Raw genomic sequence first — 19288 nt, 5'->3', positions numbered from 1 at the left:
GAACACACCTTTGTACATTAAGCTGTTGTATTACAGCATTGCAGTTTGTTTGCAACACAAGATTGACAAATTTCCAAGAAATACATAGAATATCAAAGTTAAATAGATTAAAATTACCCCGGCAAAAAATATAACTGTTCCCGTTGGTGGAAGGGTCGAGAACCAGAGGACACAGATTTAAGGTGATTGGCAGGGGGCCCAAAGACAACATGAGGAAAAACTGAACGCAGCGAGTGGTTAGGATGTGGAATGCACTGCCTGAGAGGGTGATGGTGGCAAAAAGGGAACTAGACAAGTACCTGAAGGATAAAATGGCAGGGCTCCACAGAAAGGGCAGGGTATAGTACTAGCCAAAGTGCTCCTGCAGAGAGCCAGCATGGGCTCGACAGGCCAAATGGCCTCTTGTGCTGTAACCATTCTATGACCAAATCCCATGACAACACTGCTGCACAGCCCAGTGTAATACTGGAAATGTAACCAAGTTATGTTAACTGGAACAAAAACCACTAAAATTTACAAGGAGACAAAATCCAGTCAAATATAGAACAGTTTATTTACAGTTAGTGACATTTCACATTAAGAGCCCAGGTCTCTCAGCTCTTGCACAAAGTCACAAACCATCATTCCCTACAGGACAGGCGTCTGGCACACAATTACAAATACAAGTACTAAACACAATAGGCTTCATCCCTGCAGTCAGTTTAGTCACTCTTCCCCCAGGGTGTGCTTGTCAAACAGGTACTCCCCCATGCCATTCTCAGGGGCTCCCAGTCTCTTCAAGTTGGTGATGTGATCTCCAAGCTTCTTGATCATCTTCACTTGCTCATCCAAGTAGTGGGTCTCCAGGAAGTCACACAACTGGAAAAAGAGGGAAACTAGTTATGTCCAGCAGCAGATTTCAAGGAACATCCTAGCTTCCCGAAAGAGTTCAATCCACTTGGACTGCAGGATAGTGTTGTGGTGCAATTGAGATTAATGGAATTACTGCATCATTAGATTAAACTTCCTGCAGAATAGGGGCATAGATCCTAAAATCACTGGGGCACATTCACTAGTCAATGTCCACAGTAGGCCAACCTCCCACCACTCAAAAACCTAAAAGGCAGCAACACAAAGCTATTGGGCGTGAAGATCTTTTGAATAGGCTCACAGTACCACCACCTCCAACTTAACAAATGCCCACATTACAGCTTCAAGAACTTACATGAGGGTCAGTCCTAACAGTGGCGAGTTTGTGCAGATCCAGCAGACTCTGGTTGACATTCTTCTCCAGCTGCAGAGCTCTCTGCATCGCCTCCAGACCATTGCTCCACTCATCCTGCTCTGGTTTCTGGAAAGGGAAATTCAGACAATTCACTGTACAATGGAATAAACAAACAAACAAGTATTGAAGGAAATTAGGGGTGCAAATATCTAATGTTACCATGAACCAATGTGTTAGAAGAAAATAGAACTACAGCATTAAGCCAACACAACTACTGGAGTCAAATAACAGATGTAGTTAAGGGGAAGCTAGATAAGTACTAGGGAGAGGTGTATAGAAGGATATGCAGATAGGGCTAGATGAAGCACAGTGGGGGGTGGCTCGTGCAGTATAAACTCGGTCATAGACCCACTTGGCCAAATGGCCTGTTTGTTATAAATTGGAACCAATGGCTTTAGAAAGTATTTGAAACAATCAGTCTACGGGTCCCAGACAGAAGGTCACTTGTTCATCGAGCCAAACCTTGATGTCCTCCAAGATGATTCGGCCTCCACGCCGATTCTGGAATTTCATCAGTTTCTCAGCGTGCTCCCGTTCCTCGTGCGACTGCTCCTTGAAGAACTCGGCAAAGTGACGCAGGGCAACATCATCCCGGTCAAAGTAGAAGGACTATGGAGAGATCAGAAAAGTTGTTGGGTATCCCATGGCAGATCTATCATGGGTATTGTACATAAAGCCAACCTGGATTTTGCTTTAATTCAAAGGGTTCAATTCTCACTGAACTTGTGGTACATCGAAACTAGCACAGGCCTACTTACTTCACTAACCTGGTAGCAAGTGGACAATCTGACCCCTAGCAATAGGGAAACTGGCCAATGGAAATGGCAAAAGAACCAGAGGCTACAGGAGGAAACTCAAGTGCATGCACTGCCTGAAAGGATGGTGGGAGCAGATTAAATAGTAACTTGCAAATATTGGCCCAGATCTATTGCCAAGGGGCACTAGAAACAAACCCATTAAAGTAGAGTCTAGTCACAGTGCACAGTTCATGTAGTACATCAAAGAGGAGAAACTGGTCTGAATCTTACTGGCTACATTCATCCCATGGAACTAAAATTACCACAAGCAGCATTAATTTGGCACCTTCAACACTAATCAAGGCATTTCAGAGGAGAACCACATACCAAGGAATAAAGGTTCATAAACCTTCAGAATTTGAAGTGCTTGGTCAAGGTCAAGAAGTAGGAAAGCAGAGTTAAGGGAGAGTTCCCGAGTAGGGTCAAAGTGGCTAACGGATTTACCACCAGTACGGCAAAGGGAGTTAGCGAAAAGACAGAAGGGCACAAACTGAGAGTTAAAACTAAGGTTAATATTAGGAACAGGAGTTGGCCATTCAGCCACTCGAGCCTGCTCCACCATTCAATTTGATCATGGCTGACCTGTAGCTTTACTCCATCCCCCTTGAGGCACTTACCCAAGAAAAGCATCTGTCTTGAAAGCTCCAATTGTCCCAGCATCCACAGCTGGGGGGAAAAGCAGGTAAAGAAAAAAAAAAAAAGAAGAAGAAGAAGAAGAAGTGTTCCAGATCTCCACCACCCTTGTGAAAAAGTGCCTCCTGACTTCCCTCCTAAAAAGGGCTATTTCTAATTTTAAGATTACATCCCCTTATTGCAAAAGCAAAGTAGGGAAAGGCCATGGAGTGATTTAGAAGTGAGGATAACAATTCTGATTTCCACACATTGGAATACACTCTGCATCCAAATATAAACTTCAACAACACACTCAAGAGCCCAGGAAAGAGAGTCATTAAGATACTCAGAATATGGTTCAGTTACTGCAAGGACCAGAGAGGCAGTTTGTTAATGGACACACAAAATGATATATTGCATTATATTTTAGCTTTAAAAAATGAATTTACTGTGCATAGATTGAGGGGTGGGCTAGACACAGCACAGAATTTAGTAAAGTAACATTACATAGTCTCCATTGTGAAGTGATCAGAAATACAAGACTCACCATGGAGAGATAAACATAGGAGGAATAGAACTCCATGTTGATCTGCTTGTTGACAGCATCCTCACAGTCCTTGTGGTAGTTCTGACACACTTGAGAAGCCATCCTAATTATTATTTTTTGCTAAATCTAAACTTTGTTGAAGTAAGAAGCTGGAATTTAACCAACCCCCCAAACTCCTACTATTTATACCGCTGGATAATCCAGGGCGTGGCCGCCTAGATGATGAGTGACATTCCTCAATACCCAATCAGAAGTGGCAGCCTCTCTCAGAGCACCAATCAAGTAAAGGGAGGAGGGGAGATGACTCCCACAGCCAATCAGAACTTTGAAAGGGGGTCGTCCGGCCGGATTGCCTCCCTCTCTTCCGTGGCCATGTTCGCGCCCGGGTGGCCCTGGAGCTGGAGCACGCGGTGTCCGCCGGCGCGCTCGATCACTTTCGTGACCGGTGGGCGCCGCGGCGACTGGAGTGCATAATTGGGCTGGAGAACCAAATTTTAATTTGATTATTAAGGTTTATTTGGAGTTTTTATTGGTTTATTTACAGTTTTATAGTTTATTTACAGTTTTTATTGTCTAAATTTAAGGGTTCAAAAAAAAAGAGGATCAGAACTTTGAAAAATGAGTGTCATTGGCTGACAAGGCAATAAGGACCCCAAGGGCAGGGGATGGTAGCCTAGTGGTTAAGTTACTGAACTAGTCATCCAGAGGCCTTGAACTAATGATCTGAAAGACCTGGGTTTAAATTCCCACAGCAGCTGGGGAATTTAAATTTATAGAAAAAAAAGAAGCATCCCAATCGCCCTGACTTTTCTCAAACACAGTTTGAATATCTGGAATCACAGGCTTATCTTTAGGCTAATCGATTGGCACGATTAAATCATCAATCAGAAACACTTAAACCATAAGTGGCCCCTTTTTAAAGGGGCACAAACAATAAGTTCCAAATTATGACAAAACCAACATAAAAACCTTTAAAATTATAACTGAGTTCCCTGGATCCACTCTGCACTCCAGTCCCTCTGGTGCCCACCGGTTATGGAAAGCCTCAAAGGGAACCGTCAGACACCGCATGCTCCCTCTTCAGGGACACCCAGGCATTGGTTGTAGCCGCGGAAGGGAGGCGGGCAGCTGGAGCGAACACCCCCCCCATCGACCGCACTCTGCCTGGACCAGTTGAGGGCCACCTTGCCCGGGTTAATTGAATCCTCCGTTGTTTGCGAGTCAGTGTCTTTTTAATAGTTCTGCGTGGTTCAGTGGGTTGGTCATTTTCAGGTATCTGCGGGTTTGAGGCAACATCCAACCAGATCAGTGAGTCTGCAAAGCGGGTCAGGAGAATTGAAAGAGCGTGTGATGAATGTGACAAACACAAGCGCTCAGAAGTAAGAGAGGAAATAGCAGAGGCTCTGACCATCATTTTCCAATTTTCTCTGGCAGAGGACTGGAGGACTGCTAACGTGGTACCGATGTTTGAAAAGGGACCATGTACAGCAGTCACCTCAAAGCACGGGAGAGGTACCACCAACGCTGCCTCTGCAAGATCCTGCAAATCCATTGGCAGGAGAGGCGCACCAACGTCAATGATCTCGCTCAGGCCAACATCCCCAGCATCGAAGCTTTGACCACGCTCGATGAGCTCCGATGGACTGGTCACATTGTCCGCATGCCCGATACGAGACTCCCAAAACAAGCGCTCTACTCGAAGCTCCGGCACGGCAAGAGAGCCCCAGGTGGGCAGAGGAAAGGCTTCAAGGACACCCTCAAAGCCTCCTCGAAAAAGTGTCACATCCCCACCGACACCTGGGAATCCCTGGCCCAAGACCGCACAAAGTGGAGTCGAAGAATCCGGGAAGGCGCCGAACACATCGAGTCTCTTCGCCGGGAGCAAGTGGAAGCCAAGCGCAGGCAGCGCAAGGAGCGCACGTCAACCCAAGCACCCCACCCACCCGCCCCTTCGACCACCGTCTGCCCCACCTGTGACAGAGACTGTAGGTCCCGCATTGGACTCATCAGTCACCTGAGAACTCGTTTTTAATGTGGAAGCAAGTCATCCTCGGTTCGGAGGGCCTGCCGAAGAAGAAGAAGAAGTTTAAAAATGGAGAATGGGATAGACTGAATAATTACAGGTCAGTCAGCCTAACCTCGGTGTTGGGAAAATTATTGGAAGCTGTAGTGTATGTAACTGTTCTACCTTTAAGAGAACTATTGTATGCAACCGTCCACCTTTAAGAGAACTATTTTAGGTGTGGCACTACTTTATCCTGGCTGCTGTATACTGTAATACCGACGGTGACCACACCGGTATATAAGTGCTGTGGCAGAACTTATTGGGCAGATTCGCCCTGACCTTCGAATAGTAAAGTCCTGTTTAAGTTACTCTTGTAGTCTGTGTATTACTTCGCTATACAACCCACAGACTTTACACCCTGGCCTGTGATTCCCCAAAAGCGGCCACACTATGAGCCAGGGACTCAATGGCCTGAGGCAACTGTCCCACAACCCCCATGAACTCCTTGTGGCGCCGCTCCGAATCCGCCGACATTTGATCAAGGAGGCGCACCTCCTGGGCGAGGTCCGTCTCCGGACTGGAGGCCGGACTCTCCCTCTGGGGAGAAGGCCGCCGAGCTGGCCGACCCTTCCCACGTGCCTGGACGCCACTGGGCCCAGCAACTGCCCTCCCCTGCAACACTTCCCCCCTCTGGGGAGAAGGCCGCCGTTCTGCCCGAACCTTCCCGCGTGCCTGGACGGCACTGGGCCCAGGAGCTACACCCCCCTGCAACACTTCCCCCTGGCTCTCCTCCAGGCAAGACGTGTCCCCTCCATTGCCATCCCCTGGCTCAGATGATGCTTCCCCCGATGTGCCGCCTTCCTGCTGGTCCTCGTCGTGCTCCTCTTCCGAGGGTCAGGCACTCTCTGCTTCAGGGACCTCCTCCTCACCAGCTGAAAGCAGGAAGGCACAAGAGTAGCTTTACAGTGATGACAGGGCGTCAGCGAGGGAGGCATGAGTGGTGGCATTCAGCGCATTGGTCGGACAGTGGCAAAGGATGTAGATCTGATGCGCTAGGGGAACGAGAGAGGTCCAAACGGTCATGTCCTTACCATTGGGTCGCAGCACAGGGTCGGCATCTCCAACCACCCGGCCACGCATGAGTCGAGCCACGCTCTCCTCCAGCTCACTGAGCTCCTGGAACTGGGCACGGCCTCCCCCGGTGACATTCTGGCTCTTCAAATTCCGGGCCATCTTGGCCTGCAAGAGAAAGGACGGCCTCTAAGTACATTGTGGTGGCCTGTTGTTGTGTGCACTGCCTCCCATGGTCGAATAGCTTGGCCAGTGTGGTGCCCTGTTGTTGTGTGCACTGCCTCCCATGGTCGAATAGCTTGGCCAGTGTGTTAAGTGCAGAAAGTGCTATTGAGGATCATGCCAGTGCCATAGCTGCGGGAGGAGAGCTGGCCATTAGGCCTTTGAGGTCCCTTTGCCCATAATGTGAGGTGCACATGCAAGGATGAGGAGGACACTGGAAAGGGTACTCACCTTGATCATCCGAGTGAGGTCGTTGTACTTCTTGCGGCATTGGTCACCAGTCCTGGGGACATCGCTGTTGACTGACACCCTGTGGGCGATTTTCCTCCAGGCTCTCCTGTACTGCCTCCTGGGAGCCTTCTTGCCACTGTCCGGTCACAAGATCTCTTTGTACCTTTCCAACCCCCTAACCAGCACCCTCAAAGCATGCTGGGAGAAGCGCTGCACTCGTTCACGGGCCTTCTCCATGGCTTCAGGCGCTATTTGGGTCCACCAGCAGTGTTCAGGCCTAGCTGCAGGGCTCCACTATCCAGGGCGTGGCTGCAGACAAAGTCGACCCTTCCCCCTTTAAGAGCTGGCCGGCGTCAGGGTGTCTGTTGTCAATCAAAACATGACCGCACCTGCGCTGCGCCCGGCCTCGGCGTTATCAGTCCGCACCGCTGGCTTAGCGCCTGAAGATAGGAGTGCAACGCCAGTTTCAGCGCTCGCCCAAACTCTTGGCCAGATCTACTGAATTTCGGCGAAGTGACCTGCAGTTTCCGGCGGGCGCTAACTTTAGCGACCGCCCGACTTTACAGCCCCAAAAGTGGCGATACTGAATTTCTAGGCCCATATCTTTTACTGTTTCTTCTGCTATTTGCTTTGATTTTGTGTCAGACACGGGCAGCGCAGCAGTGACCATACTCACATGAACATCCACGTCTTCTTCAGTAGAGCTCACATGACTCATTGTGGGTGCTCGGGATAGTGCATCTGCTAACACTATGTATTTGCCTGGTGTGCAGATCAGTTCAAAGTCATATCTTTGCAGCTTCATCATGAGTCGTTGAATCCTTGGAGACATCTCATTCAGGTTCTTTTTCATGACGGCAACCAGTGGGCTGTGGTCTGTCTCAACTGTGAAGGTGGGAAGTCCATATATGTAGCCATGAAACTTTTCTAGTCCAAATACCAAGCCTAGACATTCCTTTTCAATCTGGGCGTATCGACACTCAGTATCAGTCACAGACCTGGAGGCATAGGCAACAGGCTTCCAATCTTCACCCTCTGCTTGTAGCAAGACCGCACCTAGGCCATCTTTTGATGCATCTGTTGACACTTTGATTCTTTTTGTTGGGTCAAAGAAGGTGAGTACAGGTGTGGTTGTCAGCACTGTTCTGAGGTTGATCCACTCTTGTTCATGTCTTTCTGTCCATGCGAACTCATTTGTTTTACGTAGCAGGTCTGGCAGACAGGCTGTCTTGGCTGACAAGTTAGGAATGAACTTTCCAATGAAGTTTATCATCCCCATGATGCGTAGCACTCCTTTTTTGTCAGTGGGTCAGTGCATTTTGAGTACGGCGTTTACTTTTTCCATATCTGGCTCTATTCCTTTACCAGATAGATTATCTCCTAGGAAAGTGACTTCCTGGATGCCAAACTGACACTTGGCTTTGTTGAGCTTCAGTCCATTCCGGCATATGCTCTGTAGCACTTTAGTCAGTCTCTCATTGTGTTCTTTCAGTGTGGAGCCCCAGATGATGATGTCATCAACATAGACACGAACTCCTTCCAGACCTTCAATTATGTGTTCCATCGCTCTATGAAAGATTTCAGATGCAGATATTATCCCGAAAGGCATTCTGAGGAAACAATACCTGCCAAATGGTGCGTTGAAGGTACAGTATTTGGTGCTCTCTTCACCCAGTTTTAGTTGCCAAAATCCTTGTGAGGCATCGAGCTTTGTAAAGTATCTGGCACCTGACATTTCACTGGTGATTTCTTCTCGCTTGGGAATCTGGTAGTGTTCACGTTTTATGTTTGCATTTAAGTCCTTTGGATCCATGCATATTCTTAGATCATTGTTCTTTTTCTTGACACATACCATGGAGTTAACCCAGTCTGTTGGCTCTTCGACTTTCCTGATGACTCCTAGTGTGGTCATTCTGTCCAGTTCATTTTTGAGCCGGTCAAGCAGAGGTGCTGGAACTCTTCGTGGAGCATGTACCACTGGCTGAGCATCCTCCTTTCGCTGGATCTTGTAAGTGAATGGTAGAACTCCAAATCCTTTAAACACATCCTGGAAATTATTCACTACAGAATCCACCGAGTCATCTGGTCTGCTTATGGCACAGTTTATACGGTAGACTCTCTTGACCAGTTCTAAGTCCTCACAAGCTTTGTCACCCAGTAGTGAATCAAGTCCTTCAGCCACAACAGAAAACATGAGATGATGCACTTTGTCTTTGACTGTCACTTTAAGTCTGCATACACCTAAGCTATCTATTTTCTGTCCATTATAGTCCTTCAGTAGTACTGACTTTTTCTGTATTTTGGGCTTTTCTTTCATATTGTTAATGTCACTCATACTGGTTACGTTTGCTTTTGCCCCAGTGTCTAGTTTCAATGTAACTAATGCTCCATTTACCTGCAGTGGGATCATCCATTTGTCCTCTTTTACTGCATTGATGTTATGTTCAGCATTGTTTATTCCTGAGGGCTGCACATTTTCTGTATCCTTTTCTATATTGTCACATGACACCATTCCTACAAAAAATGTCTCACTTAAATCAGTGTCCTCAATCACATTAACTCGGACTTGTTGCCCTTTCTTTGTTTTTACTTTTGAAAAGCATTGTTTGGCAAAGTGATTCTTTCCATGACATTTTGTGCACATTTTCCCAAACGCTGCACATTGTTTTAACTGGTGTTTGTAACCACAGCGTTTACAATTAAAAATTCCTTCCTCCGATTGCTTTTCACTTCTGTTCTGCCCATGTTTCTTCCCCTTGTAGGACACAGCACCGACAGCAGCACTTACTGCAATCGCATCATCATTGATTTCACTGAAAGTCTTGGCATGCTTTTGAGCTAGCTCGCTAGCTTGGCATATTTTCACAGCAATTTCCAATGTCAGTTCGGTTTCTCTCAACAGACGTTCCCTGACTTTTTTTTATCATGAATACCAAACACAATCTGGTCACGAATCATGGATGCTTTCAGCTCAGAGAAATTACATGTCTGTGCTTTCAGTTTCAGATCAGTCAAAAAGCTATCAAAAGTCTCATTTTGCTGCTGTGTCCGAGAACGGAAGATGTACCTCTCGTAGGTTTCATTCTTTTTGGGAGAACAATGTGTATCAAACTTCTTTAGCGCATCGTCTAATTTTTCTCTGTTCTCCTCTGGATTAAATACAAATGTATTAAATACCTCTATCGCCTGTGGGCCTGCAACCGTGAGCAGCAACGCTATTTTCCTTGTGCCTGGCTTCGTACCGTACCCGATGGCAGCAATGTAGAGTTCGAATTGTTGTTTAAAAGTCTGCCAATTGTAGTCGACATTTCCTGTGAGTTTCAAACGCTCTGGTGGCTTCAAATTCTCCATGTCGCGTTGCACAATATTCAGCAGATCTTACCAATCCTGGTACCATGTTATGTTCATTAATAACTAGTCGTTTTTATTAAGAACAGCTAGCTTTTGCTAGACACTTTATTGAGCACATGTGGACTAGGTACAGTATCTGTAGAGGCCTCCATCTTGACTGCTGCCTTGTGGGTAGCCTAGTGCATCGTGGGTTGCCCACTCTTATATACAGACAGCACCACCTAGAGTACCATTCCAGAATGACAGGTTACTGATCATTACAAAAACCTCCAGAACAGAGAAGAGTGAATTACATAAACCATACAACACAGAAATAGGATGTTTGGCCCAACTCTCTTCCGCAAACAGCAGTTGATGCTCGGTCAAGTGTTAATTTTAAATCTGAGATTAATAGATTTTTGTTAACCAAAGGTATTAAGGGATATGGGGCAAAGGCGGGTATATGGAGTGAGGTCACAGATCAGCCATGATCTCAATGAATGGAGGAACATGTTCGAGGGGCTCAATGGCCGCCTCCTGTTCCTATCCAGTTCATGTTGTTTATTCTCTACACAAGCAGTGGCCTAATCCCATGTGGCTGCCCTGTTCCTATACCATGGCATCTAATCTCGTTTAGGTACATCATTGGAGAGAGGTTCAGTTGTAACTACAGTGGTGTTTGAACTTGGCTCCCACCAGCAGTAAAAGTGAAGGTGGTCTCCCCAGAGTGTCAGAACAATCATGGGTGTGCAAGACACGTGACGCATCAATCGGCTGAGCCATTACAAATGTCCAAAGAGCTTTCATTTCCCTTGTGGTGTGGAAAACCAATGTATTTTCCAGTTTAACTCCTAGAAACAGTCCAGCCAACATTTTAATGGGCCAGAAATTCGTGAACGGGGCTTGCCGCGCGTGCAAGCCCTGTATATGCACTTACCCGACGCTCCTGCCGATCACCTCCAGGGACGCCTGGAATTGGTGTTTCAAAAAGAAGAATCCCGGGCAGCGTATGACGTCACGCCCCCCAGGAGTGCAGCCAGCGCGAAGCCTGGAGCGTGCAGTGCAAGTGAGACAAGCCCCTTAAGGTCTCATTGCAGTAAGACACGCCCCCAATCTCTCCAAGCAGCTGCAGAGGACTTTATAGTTACACAGCTGCAGGGAAAGTAAGTTATCTGCTATTTTATGAATGTTTTGTGAACTTTTATAAAATTTTTAAACGTTTACATTATTTTGAAGAATCTGAAGTAGTTTTAAACAGAATTAAAGCAATTTAAAGACTTTTAAAAGCCCTAAATGAATTTTTTGAATTCCATGTATTTATTTAGCAATGTCGTCGTCATACGTGTCTTCACACTGTTCCCTTTGGGGAACTGTATGAAGTGGTGGAAGGATTTATGGCCATGATTAAATCTCATTCCGTGACCGTAACCATCTTTGAACCAGCCATTAGGGCGGTTAGTCCTATGGCGGGAGGGTTTTACGGGCTCCCACAAGCTATACAAGGAGGGGGGGCCACCCACACCCACGGACACAAATATCCCACTGGATGTCAACCCAGAATTTAGAGCCGGAGCTCCGACTCCACTTGCCGGGACTGTCTGGAGCGGGGTTCGAAACCCTACCCTGATCTGGCCCAGCGGCGGGGATCCTACCGCTATGCCAAAGGCCCAGTCCGATTAGCAGCGTGAAATGGCTGGAATGAGCACAATTCACGGCATTAAAAGAACTCACAATTGAACTGATGATGACCTCAGCAATCTCCTCAAGGAGGTGGAGGCGCAGCGCCTGCTCATCATTGGTAATGAGAAGTCAAAGGCGCCGCAAAAAGGGCAGATGATAGCTTGGTCTTTCAAGTGGCAGCATAGGGCTCCAGTCACGGGGAGGGAAAAGGCACAGGAAATGTATGGGTGTCACCTTTTGTGCGGAGTGGGCCTTTTGCGTAGCAGTAAGCATCCCCGCCGCTGGGCCAGAAGGAGTAGGGTTTCGAACCCCACTCCAGACAGTCCCGGCAAGTGGAGTCGGAGCTCCAACTATAAATTCTGGGTGGACATCCAGCGGGATACTTGCGTCCGTGGGTGTGGGTGGCCCCCCCCCCTCAGATGGGTTGTGGGAGCCCGTAAAACCCTCACGCCATAGGACTAACCACCCTAATGTCTGGTTCAAAGATGGTTACGGTCACGGAATGAGCGTTAATCACGGCCATAAATCCTTCCACCACTTCATACAGTTCCCGAAAGGGAACAGTGTGAGGATATGTACGACGATGACCTCTTGCGCAATGCACCTCCTTGGACCCTCAGTCGCAGATGCGAGGGGGCAAATCGTGCAATTGTTAAATTTTTCATTTTTTTTTACATGAAAAATGTTGGCCCAGTAATTCCCTTCCAAATGCGCGAGTACGGTCGGGGTACTTACGCGTCTGGCCGGAGGAAATGCCGGTTTTCAGCATGCACAGCGCATGCGGGGAAAACCGGCATTTCCTGTCCTCTGAACGAAGGGGTTCAGAGGCAAAACGCGTGCGCAGTAAAATTCGCCGCTTTCATTCATGATTTCAGTGAGGTCAAGTCCTTACAACTTACAACTTACACATGAAAAAAGCATGGGTACAGTTGCTCCAGAGGCTGTGGAGGAAGATATTTCTTATCGTGCAGCTTCTGAAAGTATGTATGTCTGTATATATTCCTTTGCGTGTTATGTATATATTCCTTTAGTTATGTGTATGAATGTATCATTTAATTATGACTTTCAGAGAAAGTAACTTATTGGAAAATCATAATTAAAAACATACATTCATACACATTAGTAAAGGAATATAAAACATACATACATATACGTAAAGGAATATATGCGGACATACATACACAATTACTTATTACTGATGAAAAGCTTCTTTCTTAAAAGTGCTGGAAATGTTACATTACTCATTTTAGAACACTCATTTTCACATTCCATTCACACAGCCACAATTGCTCCTTCTACCTACCTTTCTGAAAACCCGTTTAAAAAAAAAAATGTAAACTTTAAAACTTACTTAAAATTTCTTAAAATAACTTCCCTCCCTTTCCCAAACAAAAATATTGCCTTTCAGAAGCTCCACGATAAAATATATCTTCCTCCGCAGCCTTGGAACAACTTTACACATGCTTTTTTCAAGTGTAACTTGTAAGGACTTAGCCTCACTGAATCCATGAATGAAATCTATGAAGTTCACTGCGCAAGCGCTGCCTGTGCAGTCGCACGCGCTGTGCCTATGAACCCCTTCGTTCCGAGGTCTGGAAATGCAGGCGTTCCTCGCTGAATGCCGACATTTCCAACGGCCAGATTTTCACGAATTTCTGGCCCATTATGAATCAGTCCATCCATGTATACTCGCTCAGTGCTGGAGAGAATATTTAAAGGGCCCTTGTGGCTTGGTATTTTCAAATGGAGTTCATTCATTCCCTTTAGAGGAACTATTTTTGAACAGCTTTAATGGATGTTTAATTTGTGGGTTCTTCAGGAACACTCAGAAACCACCGCACACTTTGTGGGTTAAGGGCAGTCTTTTGGAACAGTTGTGGCCATTAGCAATATACCGAATGAATTATCGAAAATAATCTAGCTACTATTTGATCAGAATTAGCTAGTGGATCCCTACTGTCTTGTTTTGCACACTTTGTACAAAAACAATAAATTGCAGGACAACGGATTATTACAATCTAAACTCTTTTAATGAAGCATCAAGTCTGTAAGCTTTCTCAATCAATACAGCACCGTGTGGACAAGATGGAGTTCGGACCCCTGGGTCTTCTGAACAATAGCAGTCCTTACAGATGCCTGCAGGCCAATGACAATGCAACATGTGATCACGTGAATACAATAGGTATTGCTTCGATGCCTGCGGGCCAATGATAATTCAGTATGCAAATGTTACACCTACAACAATGCTGCTGCAATAGAAAGTAAGTTAGTTTTTGGTAGAAAAATCATTGGCTTGAATAGGATTGATATGATTGTGGCAGAGACCACATAGGGACAGTAACACAATTCACTATGTATAGGCAATGTTATCGCTCCACGTTATGTACGGAACTTGGTTGGGTTATCGGAGCAGGGTCCCTTTAAGAGTCGTCGATTGTGTGTCGATGTCATAGCCCTGCGACGAGGCCGAATCCCTCAGTCCATGCGGAGAGTTAATAAAGCTAACACGTGTTTTTCTTTGCTGCTATGAAAGTCTCGCACTCTATTTCCAGTGACTCCTACATGATTACTGATTTAGCTTCACTTTACCCAACACCAACAAACTCCCCGGCGGACACACTACTGCTCGATTCAGACTAGTGCTTTACTTAATCCCAGACATCAAGTATTGCCGTCGGTGGGGCTAGAAAAAGAAAGTAACCTGGGAAAGAAAGAGAATGATAAACAGAAATGATCCTGCCCAAATGGAAGTTTCTAAGATGGCCAACGCTGTACTGTGTACACGTCACACAGCTTTGGCAATCTAGTGCGTGACTTGTGCCATCAGTCAAATGTAAAGACAGCTCAATAGCAGATCATTCCCCCACCTTTACAGGTAAAAGTCTGAAGCAAGACACCAGGCATGTACTCTCCCTTCTCCTGACTGAAGAGTCACTACTGTCAGCACTAATTCAACCCCCTTCACCCTTGCCCATTTCTTTGTTTTAAACCACCACAGCTTAATGACTGTTTGCTGGCAGATGTTATAAAAAACCCTTTTCAGCAGGAACTGTTACCGAGAGCTCAGAAAACCATTAGAATCCTCTCCAGTGATGATTTGAAGATGTGGGCACAGCCATCCTGGGAGTGACTTCTGTATTTTTAACTTGGATCATATTACACAGCTGTGTATTGTGCAGTGGGATCTTAACCAGATCAGCTATTTAATTAAACAAAGACAAACCAGTTCAATGATGAATAACCTTTATTTCCATGTACTGTGACAGTTAGATGAGAAAACTGGGAAATAATGACAACCAAAAGTATTCACCACCAGAAGTTGGTCACACTTCATTTCCAACCTGTATAGAACTAATGGTTCAAGAATCCCATTCAACTCAGGCTGTGCTTGTCAAACAGGTACTCTCCCATGCCATTCTCAGGGGCTCCCAGTCTCTTCAAGTTGGTGATGTGATCTCCAAGCTTCTTGATCATCTTCACTTGCTCATCCAAGTAGTGGGTCTCCAGGAAGTCACACAACTGAAAGTGAAAAACAAAGCACAATTAGCTCAGAGGAGACATCATCAAAGGCCTTCTGAGCTTCACCGCCCATGGAGATGGTCCTTTATCTTCTACTGGATGGGGTAACTGGTACAAGTGCTGCAGAGAAATAGGTGGATTGGACGTCAGATTAGATTTACTCCAGGAGTAATGCATTTACCAATTTAAAATTGGAAAGCAGAACCCCCTTCAGTTACAACTTCTCCTTTGGTGTCCCAATTTCAATCTGCTTTATGCACTGGCCTCATCTCAGTGAGATCCTGATGTTGAAGTCTTTTGTGAAAGATCATCAGAAACCTATTGGGCATGGAGATATTGCTAAAGATCAGTGATCAGATTAAGCTCCCCAGATAGCCTTCAACTCACCCAAAACATGGCAAGTGTCAGCCATGGCTTACTGGTACCACTGCCAGTCAGAAGGCCCTGGGTTGTCCCATTTCAGAGAATTGAGTGAAAAGCAACACTTCACTGCAGTACTGAGGGAGAGCTGCAATGTCAGAGGTATTGTCTTTTGGATAAAACAGTACACAAGGTCTTGTCTGCCCACATGGTACTATTTCAAAGAAAACAAACTGGAATGTCAGTGTCCTGGCCAATATTTATCACTAACCAACTTAATAAAACAGACTATCTGGTGATTTCTCTCATTTCTGCAGCAGGATCTTGGTGTGCAGATTGACTGCCATGTTGCAAACATTACAATAATGACACTTCAAGAAGTACTGAATTGGCTGTAGTGTTTTTGGACACCGACGACAAGGAAGGCACTGTAGATATGCAAATCTTTCTTTAAATGAGACATTAGGAACTTACATGAGGGTCAGTGTTCCCAGTGGAGAGTTGGTGTAGATCCAACAGACTCTGGTTGACATCCTTCTCCAGCTGCAGAGCTCTCTGCATCACCACTAGGCCATTGCTCCACTCATCCTGCTCTGGTTTCTGAGAGTTTGTAGGGGTGGGGTATAGAGTAACATTGGAAGAAATTAGTTAACAGACTTGAACATTTCAGGAGTTAGTCAGATCACAACTCAATGTCATTCTTGATATTCTAAGCCAGGATTTTAACCAGACAGTTCATCAAGAATTCTCTTTGGAATGAGTTATTTGACTTGAAATCACAGCACTATAGGCTCTAAAGTGAGATCACCTAAAATGGAGCACAATATTCCAAATGAGGTCTATCTAGCAGTAATTGCAGTAACACTTCCTTGCTTTCTATTCTATGCCAGAACATGAAGCCCACCTTTCAATCAGCCTTTTGTCTCTGCAAGCTAGCTTCTAAATGACATCTGTACTGGGACACACCCCAAATCCCTACACTCTTACATCTGATGTGAACATCAACCACTTCCTTCCAGTCAACCCCCTAGCCAGTCTCCAATTTTGCCCTGGAGCTCACTATAGACCCTAGCTCAGCAGATCACTATTTGCACATTTAGATCATATGCACTAGTCACCATCCAGTGGTCTATTTTATACCAACTGCCTCCTACTCCACCCAGTTTTATTGGGGTCACAAGGTTGCTTCTAATGCACTTCCAATTTCTGCCAGCAATCTCCTGCCTTCTGAAAATCCATGCATACAACAATCATTGAGCCTCCTCTTGGAACAACTTCCATGACTCAGATAATCTAGTATGAGGTAACTAGCCTACTTTTCACAAAACCATGGCAATTCTTCAAAGTTTGCTGAATCTAACCTTGACATCCTCCAGGACAACACGCCCCCCACGCATATTCTGGAATTTCAGCAGTTTCTCAGCATGCTCACGTTCCTCATGTGACTGCTCCTTGAAGAACTCGGCAAAGTGACGCAGGGCAACATCATCCCGGTCAAAGTAATACGACTGCAGGTAGAGAGAAAAATGGAAAAGAGACAATTGAAATCTAGATCTGATCCATGGCCAACTCAAATGGTAGCAACACCAATACTTTCCAAATCCTTTTTGAATATGTTGGAAGCTCCTCATTGAAGTAGCTCAACAGAATAGGAGGTTATGTTACTAGAAAATATTAGCGAGCTTTAATGCTTTTTGGAATAAAGCTCTCAACTACACTTGGTCAAAATATCTGTGGTATCTTCTTTTGTTCCCAGATGAAAGTCTAAAAGCAGAGAAGGAAAAGAGCCAAATCTTTAAAATTAAATAGTTTAACACCATCCTCAGGTGAGAAAGACTAACAGGATTCACTCAATTAGAGGGGGATAAAAACTGGCCAGAACCAGCCAATGTTTCACTAACTAGTCACCCAATTCAATCTAATTGTTGCCATCCAAGTTGGAAGTTGACTAGTTTTAGTGAATCTTCAAGATGAACCCTCCATTACAAACTTGATGAAACCCTGGAGTTAGTTTCAAATATAAACACATCAGAATAGGAAAGAGCTATTACAGAGCAGGAAAGAGTCCTTCTGCAAGATCACTGTCTTAAGAGCATTCACTGGATTAAGACTGGAGGGCTATAGAGAGACCCTCTAAAGCCCATTCATTGACCTAGAGAAATTCTACCTGCTTAGAATAAAATAACAGCCTTAATTTTGAAATAGGACCCCAAAAAATACAAAACTCACCATGGAGAGATAAACATAGGAGGAATAGAGCTCCATGTTGATCTGCTTGTTGACAGCATCCTCACAGTCCTTGTGATAGTTCTGACGCACTTGGGAGGCCATCTTAACTCTTCCTGTTGCAAAGCACTGAGCTCAAACTCCACTGTAGTAACAACCTAACCTCTACCCTCACAAGCTCCTGCATTTCAACAGGGTCTGGCATGATCAATGATGATTGACAATCCCTGTGAGCCAGTCAGGATCTTCCATCAATCCAGGCACCAATTAACAAAGGAGAGGGGGCGGTGTGTGATACCCAGAGCCAATCAGAGCTTTGGAATACAGAGGTTTGGATGATTATTCTGTGATGTCATTGCTGTTGGTTTCTTTGACTTTCCTCAAACTGAATTTGAAAGCGTCTCTGTTCTCAGAATCAGAGTTTCACAACATATCTCAAAGAGCTCGATGAAATTCCACCCTACAGATGGTGTCGAGCACAGCCGGCTCTAAGTTAACCCGTCTCTCGGAGAATTGATGGGCATCTCGGTGGCTCCAGAATGAGTCCGTGATACCAAGGTTCACAATGTTGACCACAATAGATTGAAAGAGACTGACCTACACCAGTCAGTCTGCAGTGGATCTGCAAAGCAGCCCACAACGAGTTGGGGAAATGGAAAGTGGATCAGTGGGGAGCTTCAGACAGAATCTGTTGCTCCGTCACTGTAAAGTGCGATGTGGACTTTTATCCCCATGAAATTTAAGAGCTGTAAAGTCCTGTGGTTAGTTTGCACTGTTTCCTCATCTCCTGCAAACCCCGGGTCTGTTTTGAGGAATGGTTTTATACCAGAAAGGTCAAGTGTCTCGTGTTTTCTCGACCGATGCTGCCTGACCTGCTGAGTGTCTCCAGCGTTTTCTGTTTTTCTTTGAGATTTCCAGTATCATAGAGTCATAGAGTAATACAGCACGGATAGAGGCCCTCGGCCCATCGTGTCCGCGCCGGCCATCAAGCCCTGTCTAATCTAATCCCATATTCCAGCATTTGTTCCGTAGCCTTGTATGCTATGGCATTTCAAGTGCTCATCCAAATGCTTCTTAAATGTTGTGAGGGTTTCTGCCTCCACAACCCTTTCAGGCAGTGAGTTCCAGACTCCAACCACCCTCTGGGTGAAAAAGTTCTTTCTCAAATCCCCTCTAAACCTCCCGCCCTTTACCTTGAATCTATGCCCCCTAGTTATTGACCCCTCTACTAAGGGAAAAAGCTCCTCAGCATCCATCCTATCTATGCCCCTCATCATTTTGTACACCTCAATCATGTCCCCCCTCAGCCTCCTCTGCTCCAAGGAAAACAAACCCAATCTGCCCAGTCTCTCTTCATAGCTGAAGCGCTCCAGCCCTGGTAACATCCTGGTGAACCTCCTCTGCACCCTCTCTAACGCGATCAC

The 19288-nt window shown here is 45.7% G+C and overlaps 1 protein-coding gene across 1 annotated transcript; it reads right to left on the bottom strand.

Annotated features, from left to right (window-relative positions):
• Positions 1 to 1678: 1678 nt before the first annotated feature.
• Positions 1679 to 3419, bottom strand: LOC147099782 (ferritin heavy chain A-like). Its single transcript, XM_085969238.1, has 2 exons — positions 3221 to 3419; positions 1679 to 1873 (listed from the first exon to the last, which is right to left on the bottom strand). The coding sequence occupies exons 1-2, from the start codon at positions 3320 to 3322 to the stop codon at positions 1679 to 1681; spliced, it is 297 nt and encodes a 98-aa protein (XP_085825364.1). The 5' UTR covers positions 3323 to 3419.
• Positions 3420 to 19288: the final 15869 nt, after the last annotated feature.

Source organism: Somniosus microcephalus, chromosome 28 (assembly GCF_052327205.1).
Source record: "Somniosus microcephalus isolate GS21.2 chromosome 28, FLI_Smic_1.0, whole genome shotgun sequence".
Classification (NCBI taxonomy): domain Eukaryota; kingdom Metazoa; phylum Chordata; class Chondrichthyes; order Squaliformes; family Somniosidae; genus Somniosus; species Somniosus microcephalus.
The sequence above is the reverse complement of the archived record's forward strand: the minus strand, read 5'-3'. Positions and strand labels throughout refer to the sequence as shown.

Bases quoted from the DNA above. Each gene is read 5' to 3' on its own strand.
- LOC147099782 (XM_085969238.1), bottom strand. From the start codon at position 3,322: ATGGCTTCTCAAGTGTGTCAGAACTACCACAAGGACTGTGAGGATGCT. The intron at 1,874-3,220 runs GTGAGTCTTGTA...ATCTCTCCATAG, and splicing joins CCTATGTTTATCTCTCCATG to TCCTTCTACTTTGACCGGGA.